This window comes from Diabrotica virgifera, chromosome 5 (assembly GCF_917563875.1).
Source record: "Diabrotica virgifera virgifera chromosome 5, PGI_DIABVI_V3a".
Taxonomy (NCBI): domain Eukaryota; kingdom Metazoa; phylum Arthropoda; class Insecta; order Coleoptera; family Chrysomelidae; genus Diabrotica; species Diabrotica virgifera.
In genome coordinates this window covers 224,920,703-224,943,286 of record NC_065447.1, presented here as the reverse complement: position 1 = coordinate 224,943,286, position 22,584 = coordinate 224,920,703, and the positions used below count along the sequence as shown (strand labels likewise).

The 22,584-nt window shown below is 31.1% G+C and overlaps 1 protein-coding gene across 1 annotated transcript; it reads right to left on the bottom strand.

The window, feature by feature from the left end:
- Positions 1-21,547, bottom strand: LOC126884700 (gastrula zinc finger protein XlCGF26.1-like). The gene is made up of 3 exons (XM_050650813.1): positions 21,272-21,547; positions 14,482-14,983; positions 1-873 (listed from the first exon to the last, which is right to left on the bottom strand). The coding sequence occupies exons 1-3, from the start codon at positions 21,386-21,388 to the stop codon at positions 134-136; spliced, it is 1,359 nt and encodes a 452-aa protein (XP_050506770.1). The 5' UTR covers positions 21,389-21,547; the 3' UTR covers positions 1-133.
- Between the last annotated feature and the right edge of the window lie 1,037 nt (positions 21,548-22,584).

The window sequence follows — 22,584 nt, the reverse complement described above, 5'->3', positions numbered from 1 at the left end:
TTTCCAAATATTACAAATATTTTATTACATATATGTATATTATGTCTACCTCGTAGAGATAAGGCACATACGAATAATACAAAGAAATGGAAAATTCAAGAGATACTGGACACATAATAAACCAAAAATAATTTTAACTATCTTGTTTTATTTCTACTTCTAATTGATGAACTTCTTTAAGATGTTTTGCCAGATATTCATCTTCAGCAAAATTTGCTGAACAAATTTCACACTTCTTAGTTTCGTGTAACCTTTGATGTATACTCAAAGCGTGATCTGTAGCGAAACATTTCTCACAAGTTTTACAAATGAATTCCTTGGCTTCCTCTATTCCATGCTTTGATTTCAAATGAGATCGTAATGAAACCCGCTGTCTAAACCCTTCGAAACAGTGCTCACAAACGAACGGTTTTTCATTGGTATGTTGTCTTTTATGAGTTCTTAAAGCATAACTAGACGAAAAGCCAGTACCACAATATTCGCAAACATAAGGTCTCTGTTTTTCGTGGGTCATTCGACCATGTTTTAATAAAGATTTATTGGTAAAGAAAGCTTTTCCACAAATACTGCATTTGAAGTTCTTTAGACCCATATGATCCTTTTTTTTATGCAATAAGAATTTATGTTTCATTCGAAAGCCTTTACCACATTCTTCGCAAATGTATTGTTGGGCAGTATGTTTGTGGTAATGAAAGTTGTGAGTTCTTAAACCCTCAAAATTTTTGAACGTGGCTCCACAAACAGAACAAACTGCTGGATCTGCTGTATGCATCAAGACATGTTTCCTCATGTTGTCTCTTCTCATGATTCGGCCGCAAATATTACACTTGCGTTTTTCGTGTTTTCGGTTGTGTATCCTGAACAAGTATTTACCTAAAAACAAAAAAGATACATATACAGGGTGATTGATTAGTGTGATAAAGCTCAAAAGATCCGGTATAGTAATAGATAGCAATAAAAGTTAATAACAAAAATTGTAGCCAACTTCACAATACAAAATTAGTTAGAATGTTCGATAACATAGAGGCAGACCAAACTTATGTTTTTTTAAAAGGACCACCCTATATTTTATTTTATATTCGAAATCGTCTTAACCTCCCCATCACAACAATATAAAGGTTTGTTATATTATGCACGGTATTTACAAAGTTATAACCAATTTTCTATGAAAATCGTAACAAGTTCAGCTCCGTGGCGTCCTCTTCTTCTTCTTCTCTCCGGTGGGACCCATTCTAATATTTTTCTCGGTCAGCGAGTCTCATTCATTCTTTTAACGTGACCGAACCATGTCAGCTGTCTCTTTTCAATATCGTATATTATAGTTTTTTCCACCTTCATACGTTCTCTAATTTGTTTCATTTCTTACATGTTCTAATCTCGAAACCTGACAACTTCTCCTCAAAAAGTCCATTTCTGTACTAAGTAGCTTTTTTTTTATTTCTTGCACTTATGTCCCAGACTTGTACACCGTAGATTGTAGCGCTCTTCATTATACTTTCATATATTCTTCTCTTTGTTTCCTTCCTGATATCTTTGTCCCATAAAATTGAACTGAGGGATCTAGTGATGCTTCTACCTTTATTGATCCTATGTTGTATTTCATCTTCACTATTTCCTCGTTTGTTAAATATAGATCCCAAATATTTGCATTGTTTCACACCAACAATATGTCCTTGTTCCAATGGTAAGTTTTCAATGTCTTCGTTTCCCACTATGAAGTATTCTGACTTATCCATATTTATTACTAATCCTGCCTGTTGGTAATGCTCATTTAGCTTCCGTATCATATAGCTTAAGTCATCTTGATCTTGGGCTATAACAACTTGGTCATCCGCAAAGTATAATGTAAATAGGGAGTCGTCTCCCACTTTCAGTCCCATCGGTTTTACTGTTTTTGTCCACCTCTGTAAGGATTGGTCAAGGTAGGTATATTTTAAAGAGAGTGGGAGAGTGGTAGAACTATTAATTACGGGTCTAAATCTTTCCAAATTTTAGGTAAGCCGTGACTGAATTTTCTAAAACTGACAATTTACGATTACTGATTATCAATCTGTAATCAAAGTTGGCTACAATTTTTGTTATTAACTTTTATTGCTATCTATTACTATAACGGATCTACGGAGCTTTACCCCACTAATCAATCAACCTGTATGGATAAATCGATTTTTTTTATTTCAAACTATTTTAAAAATGTGACTAATGCAATGATATTTTAAAGTACGTTAATAAATCGATATCTACAAATTTATGGTGGGTCGGTGGCATTAGACTGCAGATCGAGAGTTCCCTAGTTCGAACACGGCTGTTGCGTATCTTTTTTTAATTTTTTTAATAAATAATAATAATTAGAAGATTATTCTTTCGAAACATGTTGTGTCCTGTATATAACAAACCGTGTTATTATAAAAAGTACTTTTTTATTATAGTGTAATTTTTGGAATTTTAAGCATTTTATATCGTCATATTACTTTATTGAAAAAAATCCTTTGTAAAAGGTATACATTTTTTTATTAAAAATCCCTTTAAAGGGCTACATCACAACAAAACGTTTTCGATTTTTTATAAAATTATCATCAGTGTTAAGATCTAAAAATAAGTATAACCGAATTAATAAATGCAAAGTAGGTATTTAAATTTTGACTAGGGTTATAATAGCAAGTTGGTTATACTTACAAACTTGATGCTAGCTGAGCCACAAAAGAAAAATATTAGGGTAAACACCCTTTTTTATTTTGTGGCTCAGCTAGCATCAAGTTTGTAAGTATAACCAACTTGCTATTATAACCCTAGTCAAAATTTAAATACCTACTTTGCATTTATTAATTCGGTTATACTTATTTTTAGATCTCAACACTGATGATGGTTTTTATAAAAAATCGAAAACGTTTTGTTGTGATGTAGCCCTTTAAAGGGATTTTTAATAAAAAAAAATTATACCTTTTACAAAGGATTTTTTTACAATTTTGTGAATGATGGTATACAGCCAACTACAGGAAAAACATTTCTTTTTCTTTGTGGATTTTATATTACTTTATATTCTCTCCTATGAATAATAAAAACGTTCTATTATAAAAAAGTTCTTTTTTATAAAAGTGTAATTATTATTTATACAGAGAGCTGAACTTGTTACGATTTCCATAGAAAGTTGGTTATAACTTTGTAAATACCCTGTATAACATAACATACCTTTATATTTTTGTAATGGAGAAGTTAAGGAAATTTCGAATATAAGATAAAATATAGGGTGTTCCATTTAAAAAAACGATGTTATCGAAAATCCTGTATCATTCTAATTAATTTTAAAATGTGAAGCTCAAAGTTGGCTACAATTCTTGTTACTAACTTTTATTGCTATCTATTATTATAGAGTATAGAGGATCTATTGAGCTTTACCCCACTAATCAATCACCCTGTATAGTGAAACTCGAAACTGTAAACCACCCATAAAAAATGTTTTCACTAAATTCAGATTATTTGCAGTATCAAAATTTTACTTAAACAAATTTTTAAATGAGAGATAATTATTGTTCTGCCTTCACTTCGATCCGTCGCACAATTGAGGTAGAAATGTAATTATACCGTGCAATGAATGTTGAATGCATTTGAAACGTCTCTAGATAAACTAGTGGATGAGATTCAAAACAGTTTGCGGCTACCTGAATTTTATCTGCGGCTTAAATAAACAATGAGCGAAGGGGCCCTCAGGAACCTCTTAACAGTTAGAGAGTTAATAGTAAGAGATAGGAATGTTTGTGTTGTATATTTCCAACAATGAATTTTTCCAAATCTTCCCAGGCTGAGCGAACAGATTGTATCAAATAATATTTAGTACTATAAAATTGTATTTGTGGTAAATATTTCATTACATATATATTATGTCTACCTCGTAGAGATAAGGCACATACGAATAATATGTACAAAGAAATGAAAAATTCAAGAGATACTGGACACATAATAAACCAAAAATAATTTTAACTTTCTTGTTTTATTTCTACTTCTAATTGATGAACTTCTGTAAGATGGTTTGCCAGATATTCATCTCCAGCAAAATTTTCTGAACAAATTTCACACTTCTTAGTTTCGTGTAACCTTTGATGTATACTCAAAGCCCAATTTGTAGCGAAACCTTTCTCACACGTTTTACAAATGAATTCTTTGGCTTCCTCTATTCCATGTTTTGATTTCAAATGAGATCGTAATGAAACCCGCTGTCTAAACCCTTCGAAACAGTGCTCACAAACGAACGGTTTTTCGTTAGTATGTTTTCTTTTATGAGTTCTTAAAGCATAACTAGACGAAAAGCCAGTACCACAATATTCGCAAACATAAGGTCTCTGTTTTTCGTGGGTCATTCGACCATGTTTTAATAAAGATTTATTGGTAAAGAAAGCTTTTCCACAAATACTGCATTTAAAGTTCTTTAGACCGAGATGAACTTTTTTTTGATGCAACAAGAAATTATATTTCGTTCGAAAGCTTTTACCACATTCTTCACAAATGTACTGATTAGCAGTATGCTTGTGGTAATGAAAGTTATGAGTTCTTAAACCCTCAAAATTTTTGAACGTGGCTCCACAAATAGAACAAACTGCTGGATCTGCTGTATGTATCAATACATGTTTCCTCAAGTTGTCTCGTCTCATGAGTCGGCCGCAAATATTACACTTGCTTTTTTCGTGTTTTAGGTTGTGTATCCTGAACAAGTTTTTACCTAAAAACAAAATAAGATAAATACAGAAATTATGTATGGAAATCCTCAATTATCTCGGAAACGGCTTGCACGATTTTTATACATTTTGGTCGGGAAGGGTTTTCTAATACGGCCGATATTATAGTGCTAATTACATTGTTGTCAGATTTTCCGTTTTTCTGGAAATCTAATAAACTTTCTTTTTTCAAATGGAACACCCCATATATTTTTTGCGTATTGAAGTCCCTAAGAAATACTGATTATTTTTCATGTTGTGTTCTCTATACCTAAATGCCACAATTTCGGAGTTATTGTTACATTTATCAAAAAAAAAAAATTTAAACAAATTATAAAAATCAATTTTTTCGGCCCGGGTAGACATTATTTTAGATTCTTTGGATCATTGGGAACAAAAAAGGTCTTTTGTAATTTTTTTCTAAAGTTAATCGCTTTCGAGTCCTAAACAATTTAAAACTGAAAAAAAAAACAATAAATGACGATCAATTTTTTCGGCCCGGGTAGACATTATTTTAGATTCTTTGGATCATTGGGAACAAAAAAGGTCTTTTGTAATTTTTTTCTAAAGTTAATCGCTTTCGAGTCCTAAACAATTTAAAACTGAAAAAAAACAATAAATGACGATGTTCCAGGTTCAAAAACACAAGTAAAAAATATAAATTTTAAAATTACAAACTACTTAAATTCAAGCTCAAACCTTTTTCTATCAGCTCGCCACATGAAGTTTTGGCACGTGTTATTCTAAAATATCGCTTTTTTTAATTGTTAAATAACAACTAAAAAACAAAAGTTTTAAAATGAAACGAGCTCCAATTACTTATCGGGAGCTGATAAAATAAGGCTTGAGCTTGAATTTAGGTACTTCTTTGTTTCAAAAATGATACTTCTTTACTTATGTTTTTGAACCTTGAAAATCGTCATTATTCGATTTTTTTTTCAGTTTTAAACTGTTTATAACTCGGAAACAATTAACTTTATAGTCCAGAGAAATAAGATTTTTCTCGTGGCACATCCCCCTCCAGGCCGAAACCAAATTTTTTGAGTAGTATGGACATCTATATTAATAACCTTTATGTTTCCTGCAGCCGATTTTGATGATATACATAGTTATAAACAAATGAAGATCAAAAAACGGTAAATTTTCGCTTTTTTCGTCTATAACCAAAAAGTTAAGCATTTTAATGAAATTTGAGAGTAAGAATCTCATAAATCGTCTAAAAAATTTCAATATGGCGTTCGCTGAATATGTCTATCCTTATTGGTTGCTTAGAAAATTGCAAAATAAATCATAAATTTTGAGCTTTTATAAATATTCATTACTTATGTAAAAATTAACTTAGAACCTTCTTATTGCACGAATTGCTGAGACTTCTGGTGCTTAAATTATATTTTAAATTTCAAAGCAATTGGTCAAATAGTTTAAAAGTTATTTAATTTGTTTATCCCAAATTCATTTTTTTGCAACACTGTAAGTCAGAAAATTATGAGGTTACAGTAAGACTTCTGACAGTTTATGGAAGAAGAACGTTTATACTATTGACTTAATTAAAAAAAAAATTACAAAAAGTAATTTTATTCAGTGTAAAATGATTTTGCAAAAACACGTCGATTTTTTGCTTACTTATAAACAATTAGAATAACTTTTTAACCGTTACCCGTAGAAAAATTATTTTTTCATATTTGGACAGAATGAATTTTTATACACATTTAGAAAGAAAAACAATTATCCTAGGACAATTAGGGACGAAGTTAGCCCCGCCATTATTCACATGTTTTTGCAAAATAATTTTGCAGTATTTAGAATTATGTTTTGTCATTTTTTTTAATTAAGTTAATAGTATACATTTTCTTCTTTCATAAACTATCCAAAGTATTAGTGTAACTTCATCATTTTCTGACTTATAGCGTTAATTAATTTGGGATAAACAAATTAAATACCTTTTAAATTATTTGACCAATTGCTTTGAAATTTAGGGTATAATTTAAGCACCAGAAGTCTCAGCATTTCGTGTAACAAGAACGTTCTAAGTTAATTTTTACATAAGTTATGAATATTTATAAAAACTCAAAATTTATGATTTATTTTGCAATTTTCTAAGCAACCAATAAGGATAGACATATTCAGCGAACGCCATATTGAAGTTTTTTATAAGATTTATCAATTTCTCACTCTCAAATTTGTTTAAAATACTTATCTTTTTGGTTACATACGAAAAAGCGAAAATTTACCGTTTTTTGATTTTCATTTGTTTATAACTATGTATATCATCAAAATCGGCTGCAGGAAACATATGTTATTAATATAGATGTCCATACTACTCAAAAAATTTGGTTTTGGCCTGGAGGGGGCTGTGTCACCAACAGGCTATTTTTTCCCTTATTTCTCTGAACTATTAGAGAAAAATTACAAATGACCTTTTTTGTTTCTAATGATCCAAAGAATCTAAAACAATGTTTACTCGGACCGAAAAAATATTTTTAAAACAAATATTATAATAACTCCGAAATTATTGCATTTAGGTATAGGGAATGTAACATGAAAAATAATCACTATTTCTTAAGGATTTCACAACGCATAAAATATACAGGGTATTCTATTTGAAATAAGAAGGTTCATTAGATTTAGAGAAAAACGGAAGATCTGACAATGTAATTACCATTATAATATGGGCCGCATTAGAAAACCCTTCCTCACCAAAATCTATAAAAATCGTGCAAGCCGTTTCCGAGATAATTAAGGGTTTCCATACATAAAACTCACTCTGTATACAGGGTGATTGATTAGTGTGGTAAAGCTCAGTAGATCCGCTAGAGTAATAGATGGCAATAAAAGATAATAACAAAAATTGTAGCCAACTTTGAACATTTCGAAATCTTAACCTCACCATCACAAAAATATAAAAGTTTGTTAGGTATGTTATACAGGGTATTTACAAAGTTATGTATAACCAATTTTCTGTGAAAATCGTAAAAAGTTCAGTTCCCTGTATAAATAAAAATAAGCACAACAGCAATAGTTTATTGGTGCCATCTTTTTGTTATGCCATAATTTTCTTTATGGGGGTGGGGCGTACCTTTAAAATCTTAAATGGAAACCCCAGTTTTTATTGCAGATTTGGATTCCTTACGTAAAAGTAAGCAACTTTTAATCGAGTCATTCTTTCGAATTTTGGATAGATGGTGCTATAATTGGAAAACACGATTATCGTGATACCATAGGTAAATTATAGAAACGGTCTAAAATCTCAACAAATAGACTTGCAAATTAAAAACCAAAAAAATACGTGTTTAATATTTCTCAAAAACCTATCGAATAACACCAAAGAGGACCTCCACTCCACACACTGGAGGTGGGGGTATAATCGGAAAAATACGATTTATTAGCGCCATGTAGGTATCTAAAATTCTAAAAAATGTTTCCTGATTCTATCATGAGGAATCCAAAACTAACATTAAAAACGGGAGTTCCTATTTAAAATTTTAAAGTTACCCCCCACCCCACCTTCCGGGCGTGGAGTGGGGGGTCGAATTTGGTGTCATTCGATACGTTTTTTGCAAAATATTAAACTCTTGTTTTTGGTTTTTCATAATGTATGGTATCACGATAAATCATTTTTCCGATTATAGCGCCATCTATCCATAATTTGGCAAAATCTTTTGAATAAAAGTTGCTTACTTTTACGTGAGGAATCCAAATCTGCAATAACTGGGGGATTCCATTTAAGATTTTAGAGGGTGGGTCGTGTTTGGAGTCATTCGATAGATTTTTGAAAAATATTGAAAACATATTTTTCAGTTTTTCGATGCGATGTTCATTTGGGGAAATATTCGATTGTTCGGTTATTTTTGAGTCACCCTATATAGACTACAGTAATAAGTTGTCATGGTTGTTTAACATTTAACATAAACATAAAATCATGAAGTGCTGTTAGGAAACATACAGTGAGGAGGTATGAGTTGGAAGAAATTCATTTTCTCGAGAATGGGCGACTCTGAAGATAAATTCCGAAACTGGTCGATGTTTATTTTTAAATTATCGTCATCCATCTGGGCATGATGACGTAATCAATAATTTTTTTAAATGGGAATTGGGGTCGTGTGACAGATCATTTGAAAGGTTATTCAATTCTCTATTCACTAATATAAACATTAACATAGTTATTTATACAGGGTGTCCAAAAAAACTATTTTGAATTAAATTAATTGAGACCAAAAGAAGAATGTATGTAATTTATTTTAATGCAAAATATATTTTACTGCTGTCAGAAAACAGAAAAAATGTTAATTTGAAAAATAAACATTGCTTTTCGCTTAAATTAAATGTTCAAACTGCTAAAAGGCAGATGAGTGGCAGCTTTAATATTGAATTTAGGCCAAAAACAATATTCATTTATAAAATAAACATTTTTTTTTCTGGTTTCGGACAACACTAAAATGTATTTCGAATTAAATAAATTATATACATTATCTTTTTGTCTCAATTAATTTAATACAAAATTTTTTTGGGCACCTTGTATAAATAATTATGTTAATGTTTATAATAGTGAATAGAGCATTGAATACCCTTTCGAATGAGCTATCACACGACCCCTATTCTCATTTAACAAAATGAAGAATTTACAACTTAAACGTCCTCACTGTACAATCCTAATTTTGAAAACTTTTAAAGGTACAGTGGAACCTCGATAAGTCGGATTAATCGAGACCACGGCCAATCCGGGTTATCAAAAATCCGGATTCGCCGGAGAATATGGTAAGAATTAATAAAATACACTATGCTTCGAGATAAACTCAATTATAATTGCAACAAGCTGAAAATGCGAGCATTATCATAACGAAAACTTTGTTTATTTACGTATTTAAATTCATAATATGGAAAATTACTATTACGAAAAGTTGTTTAGAATTAAAAATTATGTTTCAATTTGCAATTATATCATTCTAATTTAAATGTTGTGAACTATAAAGATACTCAAAATTCATATTTTTTATATACCTCATATAAAATTAACAAAATTTTATATGTGATGGTTGCATCATAAATCTTAGACCATGAAGAGCTTTTTATGAAGAATAAGTTTTCTTCGTCAAATTAAAAATGCAAGAGTTATAAATGAAAATGATGATTTAAAATAAACCTTATTTTCGTTTTCAGCACCATCAAAACCTTAGGTTAGACGAAATTACGGTTACACGACCGTGGTCAGTATCTTGAGAAATAAGCGTTATTTTAAGAGTGCCACTCGTCTATAAAGTCACATAACTTTTTTCTTATTGCATACTTTGATTTGAAATTTTCCAAAAAACTTCTTCATGAATTATATTTTATTCCTGTGTTGGTGAAAATTATAAACTAAAAAGTTTGTCACTCAACTTTTTTAAGTAAACATGAAACTAACGAAATCTGACGACAAAATGTTTAAAAATTAACAACTCCTCTTTTAATTTGTTTAAACAGTTTGAATAAAGCACATTATTTAAATTTCAATGATGACACAGTAAAATTTTCAAAAGAAAATATTTACAGCGACCAAAGATACAGCGAGGTAAAGTCGAAAAGTCATTAAAATTGATTTTTCGCATTTTTGCATAAAATTTTATTTTTTGACATGTACCACCAAGTCTAGATAAAAATAAACTTCATATTCAGATTCAGCGGTATCGAAAATATAAAGAATCACCAAAATTGGTCATTCATCTTAAAGTTGATTTTCGTGTTCGGTATAACGTAATTTTAGGAGTTGCTACCGCTCGCCTAAAAATGGAACAGTCTATTTATCATTAAAGGGGAGGCCGTATACTCGTACAAACCTTTGTTGTTATATACTAGTTACTAGTCCATGTGGTGAGACCACTCCCGTCTGGAAAAATTTCTGATTCGGTTTCTTTGTGGATTCCTATTCAAAAATGTCCCCTTTAAACAAATCTGAAGGGTGCCGGGCGGAATTTTTGGGCAGAAATTGTTTAAACAATTTTTTTAAACAAATACAAAAGATCACGTTTTTGAAGTTATACTTCTTTACGATCGAGAGTGAAATTTTATAATGCCGGGCGCATGCGCACACAGACAGTACGTATTTCGTCGCTAATCTTTCAAGATATGTATGTATCAACGCTGTCAGCGCAAATAAGTCATAGGTATTATATTATCATATAAAAGGATATATTAGTGTTCTTAGTAAATGTATTATTTATTATAATTTTTGTGTCTTTGGATTTGTCTTTCTCGGGAATAAGATATTTTATAATAATAGTAAGTATATTTTAAAGTATTTTTGTATACCACTTGGTCCATTAAATTTGTCAGTATGTATGAGAAATCTTGTAACCTGTCAAAGCAAAAGGCCCGTATAGCATACAACGTCCGATGGACGTCCATATAACGTACATTTAAAGTCCAAACGTCCATGGACCAAAACTGGACGTACTATGTACGTCCATTACGCGACGTCCATTGGACGTTTGATTTCAACGTACATTGGACATCCATTTGTAGTCCATGGAGATTTTACACAAAACGCGACTATTATTATCAGTAATTATATATAGCTTCTTGTTTTAATCAAAGGAATATTATTAGTAGAATACAAGAAGCTTCTAATAAATGTAGTCACATATTTTTTCATCATCGAATTAAAACACTGAACCACTAAAATTATTTTAATTAAACCTATATAACATTAGATGATGATAAAACGATGGTAAACTTTTTCAGAATAACGGAGCTACATCGCGCATCGGTAATTATAGAACTTACAATAATTAGACACTACCAATTTAAATCTTAAATGTGCATTTTGTAACTGTTAAATTTCCCGCCAAACTAAATGAGAATCTTCTTGACAACGTTGTCGCTCTTCACGCTATCGGTCGTAAAAGGTAGTACTAGGCAGGTACTTTTAGGGGATTATCGCTGTTAATTGTTGTGGAATACTGAAGGAGGATTTATTTATGATAATTCACAGAATGGCAAACCCGCTTGCAATATACAACCGTACTGACTCTAAGTTCTAAGAAATAATGTTTGTAAGGAAACAGAACACTCAGAACAGAACAGATATAAACCTCTTTTAATGTGCATGCTTCATAGGGCGCCATTATCTGAATTTTGTCTTTATTAAGTTATTACATACAATATAATACATCCTGTGATATCTTTGTGTTTGCTGTTTATCGTGCAAGTGCAGTCGTGCATTAATGAAGTTCCTATAATAAAGTGTACATAATAAAGTTATAATAAAGAGAAATAAAAAAAGGTATTTTGTGTAATATTTTAAAGTATAAGTTTAGTATTATAGGAACTATTTCCTATACCTAAAGGCTTTTTGCTATGTATGTATTCAAAAAATTATGGACACTAGATTGCTTTCTGAAAAGTGCCCTACAAAAATGTACATAAGACGTACATTGAATGTACATCAAATGTACATTGAATGTACATAATATGTACACTGAAAGCTTCAACATCGTACACTGTACGTTTGTAGCGGACGTGCTATGGACGTCCAATTTTGTGAACTCTGGACGTTCGTTGGACGTCCATCGGATGTCCATTGTACCTTAGCGGAACGTCCATTGGACGTTCCAATGTACACAGATGTACGTACATTGGATGCCCATAAAACGTACTTGTGCTATCTGGGGGGATATAGCTCAGTGGTAGAGCGTATGACCGAAGATCAAGAGGTCCCGGGTTCAAATCCCGGACGATTCATATTCTTTTTTTTTATATATATTTTTGGTATCGTTTTAATAAAAAATTTTTAAAAGTGGTAGGTAAAGAAAATTATTTTAATATTTAAATAAAATACAAATAACCTGTTAAGTATATTAATTTGTCCAATATACAAAATTTTATCTATGTATTATGTTCCAAGTAATTGTTATGTCTTATTTTAAAATTATAATCTTATATGTCTTACTGGGTGCTCGCCACTGGGCGGCCTCCATCTATGTTATTTTTCAATAACTATATGCATTGCTTATTGTTTGTAATGAGACAGATTGCAATAAACATTGGATGTTAAAAAAAAGTATATTAATTTCGTTGAAATCATAATAATAGAAGTATAACTTCTTACGTGCGTACAAAGTACACACACATTAATTTTTTTGCTCTGGAACATATATTTTTAGGTTTTTTCGGTCATTCTAAACAAGAAAGGTATCTTATAATTTTCACATATTTAAATTCAAGATTAAACATTCAGCTTCAAGATTCTGAAGAGTAATCGCGTCTAACCTTAATTTATACCGTTGTTTTTTAATTGTTAAATATGCCGATTTTTTTGCCGGTGCAGCGCGCTCTACTTCAAAAATCTCCTATTTTCCTCGGAAAAATATTTTTTATAGATTCTTTGAGATGTTCTAAATAAAATAAGTTTCTTGACATTTTTTTTTCAAAAGTTAACAGTTTTAAAATTATAAGCGATTTAAAATCCAAACATGCGTTTTTTGGCATTTTTAGGATTTTAAAACGCTTATAACTTTAAAACTATTAACTTTTGAGAAAAATGTCAAGGAACTTATTTTATTTAGAATATTTTTCCGAGGAAAATAGGAGATTTTTGAAATGGAGCGCGCCGCACCGCGTATTTAACAATTAAAAAACAACGGTAGATATAAATTAAGGTTAGACGCGATTACTATTTAGAATCTTGAAGCTGAATGTCTAATCTTGAATTTAAGTATATGGAAATCTCAAAAATAGTAATCTAAATATGCGTTTTTAAGCCTCGAAAATGCGTATTTTCGTATTTTTCAGATTTTAAATCGCCTATAACTCGAAAACTATCAATTTTTAAGAAAAATTACAAGATACCTTTCTTATTTAGAATTAGAATGACCGAAAAAAACCTTAAAATATATGTTCCAGAACAAAAAACATGATCATTTGTATTTGTTTAAAAAAATTGTTTAAACAATTTCTGCCCAAAAATTCCACCCGGCATCCTTCAGATTTATTTAAAGGCGACATTTTTGAATAGAAATCCACAAAGAAACCGAATCAGAATTTTTTTTCAGACGGGAGCGGTCTCACCACATGGACTATAACGACTATACATTATTGCTTTCAAAATATACTCAAATTGTATTTTTAAACATCTTATTTATATTATAATATAATAATTAAATTCACTATAAAATGTCATTTATATTTTATTAATAGCTAATTTAAAATTTAGTTTGACATTCACGAAGTGTCAAACTTAAATGAAAATACCGAATATCCTATGCTTTGCTTAACAAATTCAGATTAAAACTAGCCTACTTACTAATAGCAACGATTTCAGATGACGTTTAGTGTGTCGGAAGAAAATAAAAGGATTGTGACGTCACATTTTAGACTTTGAGGTCGGTTATCTCGAAGATGGTTAGAGATATCGAAATGCCGTTTTCAGATTTGAATTCAGAAGACAAAAATACATAAGAGTCCATCGGTAAATCTGTTCTAGGTATTACAGGAGCGGCGACGCAATAACATACAGACTTTGCGAAGTTATAAACGAAAAGTTTTCGTTAAAAATATGAAATAGATATGCACAGTACATCTAAATTACGTAAGTTATATACTACAGTATTGTTCATTTCTTGGCAAAAAAACTCGGTCAAACTGAAAAAATGTTTGTTACGTCTGATGAAAATCGGTCCAGGTTAGCCAGACTTCCGGGTTATCGGAGGCTAACTCATCAGGGTTCCACTGTACAGGGAATGATGATATTTATGTTAAAATTAATGCTCATAAAAATGTAAAAAATAAATTGATTACTTACGTGGAAAACTTAAATTACATATTTCACAAGTAAAGCCAGTATTCTCAAGACGTTTCTGGACTCCGTCAACTATCTCTTGTACATCTTGATCTAGTGCTCCTTTTTCTTCTTTAATTGTGTTTGGTTGATTTGTTTTTTCTACTCCTTCAGTTTTTATATCACATTTTACACTTTCTTCATATGTATCTTCATTTGTGGTTGCTTCATTTGAGTTGACAACTAATTTTGATTTTGGTTGGGTTCGATTTTGTTTTATTATTGGTTTAGATTTTTTAGAAACTACTTTTTGCTTAGTGATGTTTGTGTTTTTTGGTACTGAAGGTTCGACTTTATTAACAGTAGGGGTTATCACGACTTTTTGAAATATTGCCCTTTTCTTTTTTAGAGCTTCTAATAGGAGTTGGTGTGCTTTTATAATACGTTTCTTAATCATCAAAGCCATCTGAACTTCTTTTGCGCATTTTGTACAACTATATTTTGGTAAGCCATCGTCTTCCTGTACCTTTAATATAAAATACTCTATGAGACACTTAGTTTATGAAAAAAAGAATGTGTGTGTACTTTGTACGCACGTAAGAAGTTATACTTCTATTATATGATTTCTTAAAAATAAATATACTTTAAACAGTTTGTTTTAATTTTTTTTAAACACCAAACTAATTTTGTGCTTACCGCTTTCAAAAAAATAAAAAAAAGTATAGGATTGCACTGGATTCGAACTCAAGACCTCTCGATCTCTGGCCGAATTAGTCGAGGCATTGAAGCACAAAAAAAGGCCTAACTGTCGATTTTTGGCGGAGTAAGACGGATTTTAATGCAGTTTGGTGCGTTGGATTCATGAGAATGTCAGGAAATTTTATGAACTAATATAATGAATAAGAAATCTGAAGTTGCATTTGTGCATAAGAAAAATGCATTTCAAAAGTGCATTTTGAAATAGGCAATTATTATAAATTTGCAACTCGGTAAATAGTTGGGCAACATCCCGATTAATTATTTTAATCATTTTTAAGTCCATATAATAATAGTCTAAAATGTCAATAACCATTAATAATAAACAAAAAATTTTTCCTTATGGGGAATCGAACCAAATACTAACACGTCCGTAACTAGATACACATACCACTAGCCTACGCAGACACTTGCTAGACACGGGCGATATTAGGTATAAACAAAAACAAATAGGTAAGTAAAAATTGTAAAGAAAATTACTACATACTTAAATGTATTATAAAATTAATATATTCCTAAATTTTAGAAGAAACATTCGTAAATAGGTACATTTATACAAAACATTCGAAAAATCGACACTTCAATCCTTCAATGCCTCGACTAAATGCTATACCAAATACGCTACGAGGACTGTGTCTGTATCGGTTCGGACGTACCTAATGACAATTCACGGTAACAAACAGACAAGGTGAATAAATATACAATAAAATGTTTTAATAATACTCATCTTACTCCTGAGGAAGACAAATCCAAAGTCACAAAAATTATAATAAATATATTTACTAAAAAAACTAATATATTCTTTTCACACCTTTTCTTGCACTGATATATTTATACATAACTAGAAAGATTTTAGCAACTAAACGCCATACTGTCTGTGTGCGCATGCGCGCAGATTATGAAATTTTACTCTCAATTGCGCCTAAAGAAGTATAACATCAAAAATCTACAGATGCCACAGAATTATGTATCTGTAGGTAATGAATTAATCATTTGTAGTCAATGTTTTTTGTTCTAAAAAGTGTGACACATATCTACTAGCATTGGCGAAGCGTCCATGTAACCACTGTTACCATTGGTAACAGTTAAAAATCTTGCAAATAAATATTTTATGACGATGAATAATTCCATTTATCTATATTTTTACCAATAGAAATATATTATTATATTATGTGTTAATAGTACCTAATTCAGTAAATAGCCCACTACTCGTAGACACACGAAAATATTGGCGAGTTTATGTGACTCAGTTGCACTTTATTATCTTCTGTTACCAGTCTCATTTGTGGTTATAATGAATGGTTATCTCGCTGTCGCTCGGGCGGCTCGGGACCGGCTAGTGTCTGAAAATTTTGAAGGAGCGACGGGCGTAAGCTCGCTGTGTATATCAGTAGGGCTGTTACCAGATTTAAATTTGGTTACAGTACCTATAAAAAGTGTGCGTGCAGTTCACCATGGATGAGTGTCGCTGCGTAATCGATCAACTACTTGAAAAGTAATTCTGATTGCAAAAAAAATGAGATTATTGAAAATGAAAGACCTATTTTAAAAATTTAAAAAAGAAATCAAAAAAAGTTGTTCGTTATTTTAAATTTTGTTGATACAGTGAAAATCCTTGATTATGTGGTTGCAAGAAAAATAGACTGTATTGTTGGTCATGTCTTCTGGTTTCTACAGAAAAATGGGTGGACCAGGTTCACGATTTAAATAATTTTAGAGTTTTAAAAAAGAGACATGAAATTTCTCTGTTCCTACATGTAAGATGTACACCCAATTTAATTCAGTTTGGAAAAACAAGAATCGAAAGATCTCTTAACCAAGCTTTTAAAGCAAATATTGTTAAACATAATGAGTTTGTTAAAAAAATAGATAGGTATAATATCCTTAGCTCACTTATAATAGATACCATATGTTTTTTGCCCAAACAAGAATTAGCGTTTCGTGGTCATTTTGAGGGTGACGGCTCTGACATTCGAGGCATTTACAGGGAATTGTTAACGTTAATTGCCAAAAAAATCTAAAATTTTGCCAACATCTAGAAACATCAACTGTTTTTTCGAGAGTTATTTCGAAACATCAACTGTTTCAATTACTCAGGGCCGGTTGTTCGAACGCTAATCAAAAATGATGATTATCAAATATTTAATTACTGTCACAACTGTCAATGTCAACTTTGATTGGGTTGCTGAAAACATAATTATTGATTACAATTATGAAATTAGTTAATCAATTATGTTAATAATTGTTATGTTAATTGATTAAATAATCTCATAATTATAATCAATTATGTTTTCCCAACCAAAGTTGACATTGACAGTAATTAAATATTTGATAGTGATCGATCAGCATTCGAACAACCGGCCCTTAGTGATATACAAATGATATTATTAAAGCTACATATACATTTAGCCATATCTTCATTTTTTTAAATAAGATTTTATGCATCTGGTTTTGGTAACACTTTAGAAAAAGTCACGCGTCGCCACTGTCTACTGGACTCAAAAGGTGACCTCACAGTAGAGAATGGGCATTTGTTTTCCTTCATTTTTACAGTCATATAATTTAATATCATAAAGTAATTGAAAAACAAAAGTTGGCCTAAAAAGTTATTGTTTTTTGACCGACTTTAATTTGATATTTACTACCTGGTACTACTGGTTTACTACTGTCTTCTGCGTTTTATTTCACATCGTCCAGCCATCTCTTTAGATGTGAAACCACACTTCTGTTCATAAGGTATAATCTTGTCTAGCAACATGTCCTATCCGTAGACTTATATATTAACATAGACAGAGTATCATGCAGTGGCGGCTCGTATAACTTTAGGAAGGTAGTGCCAGAATCCGGGCAGCTGCCTAAATTTTTTGTGGCGGTTTTACGATATGGTCAAAAAGGATATAAAATATAAATAAAAAAAAATATCGATTTTTATCTACCTGTTCATTATGTTTAATTAGAGTATCACAATAAGCTGAATTTAATTGGGTTTTTATATTTAACTTACTAAGCATTGAAAAGCTAAAAACGTTATTCATGTGCACTTAAGATTTTTCATGGGATTTCAATTTCTCCCATATATGTACAAGATCATCGGTGCCTTTGTTTGACCAAGTCTCGTCACCTCCAAACAAAACGCATACAAAACAGAAGAGTTTATTAGTTTGTTCGCAACCACACAACCAGCTATTTTTATCATAAATAATTTTATTAAACTTACGACAGCGAAGTTTTTGTCCATTGCCACTTTCTTTTCAATTTTTAAATCGGGTAAAGGCCGACCGAGTTCTTTAATTTGTATTCACCAAAAGAGTTTTTTAATATACTAATTTGATTCATTGTCAATAAATAAATTAAACGTAGAAAATAATCAAAATATTATTTTTATACCTACGACACCCACGATCACAACGCACTAACTAATAATTACAAATTAAAAAATATAGTAGAGTATAAACACAAATATACAATACAGTAGTAGACAATAAACACAATAGCGTCAAGCGAACGCGTAAAGAAACTAGAAATATGTAGATCTAAAACATTGTATCTTAAGATCCACTAACTTCCTTTTCGAGATTTCGAGCCTGGCACGGAGACTCCAATTTAAACGTATGTTAAAAGTGCAATACCGCTCTCTCTCTGTCACTTACACAGGATGCTCATACAATCTTTCTCTTTTCTCACGAGCCACTATGCCGTTCAGCACTGGGATTTTTATGATTTTCATCCTTTATCCGGTCAGCTGTGGGTGGCCAGAGTCGGTAGATTTGCATTGCGCTACACAGTTGCCAGATTTGATATAATTTATAAAAATAAAGAGAAATATTCACAAAAAAAATAAACAGGCATTAAAATGTTTTTAAGATAAAAAATATGTTTCTGCATAGTTAGCAAGGTAGTGCCATGGCTCTATGGCACTACCTCACGGGCCGCCACTGGTATCATGTTGAGCCAAGTGATGAAACCATCTTTTTTTTGGGTCAGTGCCTATTCACTCTTACACTAAAGCTGCGATAGTATCATTCATGTCATTTTTAAGTAGGGAGAAATATGAAGCATATAAGTTTCTCAATACAATGTGCTAGAAAGAGGTAGCACCAAATCAATCCAAGAGATCTTGTTGTCAGGAAGCATGGAAGGTACACTCAGTCTACGTTAATACATAAGTCTATGGTCCTATCCAAGACCACTTCAATGAAACAGTGTGTTGTATTACATTCTCAACATTTGTTCCATGTACTTCTTCATTGAGAACTCAATCTTTAAAAGTCATTCTTAACACAAGTTATTCCACTGCAAACTATGTTATTCTCATTTTGGTTGAAAGAATGATAAATTTTGTACACACTTGAATGAATAAAGGAAGTGAAAAAAGTATAAAGTGTGTAAAGATACTTTTTCTATGGATACTTACTTACTACTTACATACACTCAAAACGAATAATTTCTCAGGCAGTGAGAAAAGTCGGCCATTGCAGTGTTCAACTTTTAAGAATATTAAATACCTACATGTATATGTATTTTATTTCAATTTATGCACATAATATACCCAAAAACACGTAAATTATTTAATTTTGAAGTTTGAACTCTTGAAAAAACCGCATCCATAGAAAAAGTACAGTGTACAACACGTGAGAAAATGACATAGTTCTCCTTCGCTTGATTTGCGGCCCTCGCCTTGTGCCTCGGCTCGTGCCAACAAACTTCTGCGTTCGTGAGAAATATGTCTTTTTTCTCACTTGTTGTACAATATACTATTATTTTCCTTAGCTAAGCGCTTTCAACAAAATTGTCATCTTTGGAGCTAATGGTCAAAGTATAAAAAAGAAGTATCACTACTTAGAGTTGTGTGTGTATGCATCATATTTAGAAGTATTGTCTGCTGTGCAACTCCGGATGATGAAAAATTAATTAAATAATAAATAAATGTAAAACAGTAAAAACAACCACTTAAACGTTACAAACATATAAAATTTTGTTCATGGTAATGGGTATCACCCAACCATTACGAGTGAGGCGGAGTAGTCAACTACTTTACACACTTTAATATACTTTTTTCACTTTCTTTATTCTCATTTTATTGCTGGCTCTTATGGTCAACATAATTGTCTCTCGACTGTATGTCATCAATGGAAGGATGCAGGAATTGAAAACTTTTGTCATGGGATTTATTGGATTATTACACTGTGGGTCAAAGAAAATGGGCACCCCACAAAATGGTTAATTTGGATGTCTAGAATTTCCTAAACTTGTTGTCTGATTTAAGTGATTTTTTAATATGTTATAGCCTTATTCTTTAACAATATCCCTGTAATGTTATTGTTGCTAGACAGGTAAATTGTTATTGTATACTGGGTGTACCAATCAAACTGTGTTTGTTTCTCAAAATTCACCACAACACCCTGTGGAATATTCTAGCATTTATACAATACTGAAATTAAAACCCAATTATACCCTCAGATTTTCTTAACATTCTGTTTTTTGTTTCATTCACTTATGTTGGATAATAAAAAAGTTAGGTACTTTAACAACTTGCCATGTTCTTCATCAATACAGGGCATTTCTAAATAAGTGTGACAAACTTTAAGGGGTAATTCTCCATGAAAAAATAATGACTGTTTCTGAGATACAGGATGCTGAATTTTTCTTACTAACTGACGATTTATTTATTGCTCTAAAACTGGTTGAGATATGCAAAGGAAATTTGGTTCGTTTTAAGAGGTAGTTATTGCGCATTTTTTGACATACAATTAAGAATTCTATATTCACCATTGGCGTACATACAGGTAATATGACTCCGAAAAAAAAAAGAGTTAACATAAATTCTTGTTTTTGCTCTCCTGTAGGTAAAGTTTGCGATTTTGGGGTTATGAGTTGTGGCGTTAACGAAGTCGGGGAGCAGCGATATAATGAAAGACAATAAAACAAAGAAATCCGGAGAATCAATTTATCACAAACACAGGAATATTTAAACATACTAAATACTCAGCAGAAGTATGAATTTTAACTTTGTTATTAAATAAAGAATGAAATTATAATTCTTTATGAATAATATTACCTTTATGGATGTTAATAGGTCTAGCATCCGGGGAAAATCTCCACCAAATATGTTAACTCTGGTTGGAGTTTTATTTAAACATAATCTGCATTGATACAGCGCTACGGGTGTAGTCATTGTGCTTATGAGTTTAAAATGGTTTAAAAATCAAATTCGATTTCCTTCATAAAAACTTATTGTCTGTGTACCTTAAGAGAAATATTTTTGTTTTTACATATTTACATTTTAAATCTCGATTTTTTAGGTTATGGAACCCCACCAACTGTCAAATTACTTGGAAAACTTCTTCTACGATTCTTATTCTTGCTATAAGTTCGAAATTTAAAACGTCAGTTACATTTTTTTATCCAAATATATCACAAAGTTGCGCCAAATGTAGGCAATTTACAGTTCCTCATTGTAGTGTTGTCCGAGTTTCAATATTTCCTGAAACCAGTTGTATGTATTACAGTCAATAGTATTTGCTGAAACTAATATACAAAATACAACTGGGTGCATATTTCTCTGCAAAAATTGTATCAGTAACAGACAATATTTTTATCTTTATTATCTTATAAATGAGTAAAAAATCAATCAAATTAAAAAAGTAAGCAGTGTATATCTTCCACATTTACTTTATATTAATTTAACATAGCCTGTAATTTTTAAAGCGAATACTGCTTATAGCTACCTACCCGATATAATAATGATAACGAATAAACATAAAATGATGATGGATAAAATAGACCAAAATAGGCAATCTTCCTTTAATCGTCACAAACCAATAGTTTTATTTTTACAATATAATAATTAATATACATATACAAGACCTTAATAAGACCGGTTTTGACATATGGGGTTGAACATAGCCATCATAGAGAAATAACAACGAGTTGTTGTTATTTCTCTATGATAGCCATCTTTACTTAAGAGGATCGGTACGTATTTTCGGCTGCAATGCTATTCAAATGGGGATTCATTTTTTTCGAATCCTGAGAAAACTAATAAGTATTTTTTAAAAATTTAAACGCAGAATGAAAGATTACGTTATTAGCGAGGGCCGAAAGTCCCTGAGAACTTCTATAATGTTTATTTTAATAAGTTACAGGGGTGAAAAACTAAGAGAAAATTTAGTGTGATTTTTAATTTCAAATATATCATTCAAAATAAACTTTTTATTTATTCTAAGGGACTTTCGGCCCTCGGTAATAATTTAGTCTTTCATTCTGCGTTTAAATTTTTCAAAAATATTTATTGGTTTTTTCAGGATTCGAAAAAAATGAACACAATGCCGTGGTAATATTTTTAAAATCTATCTTTGTCTTAGAACGCAC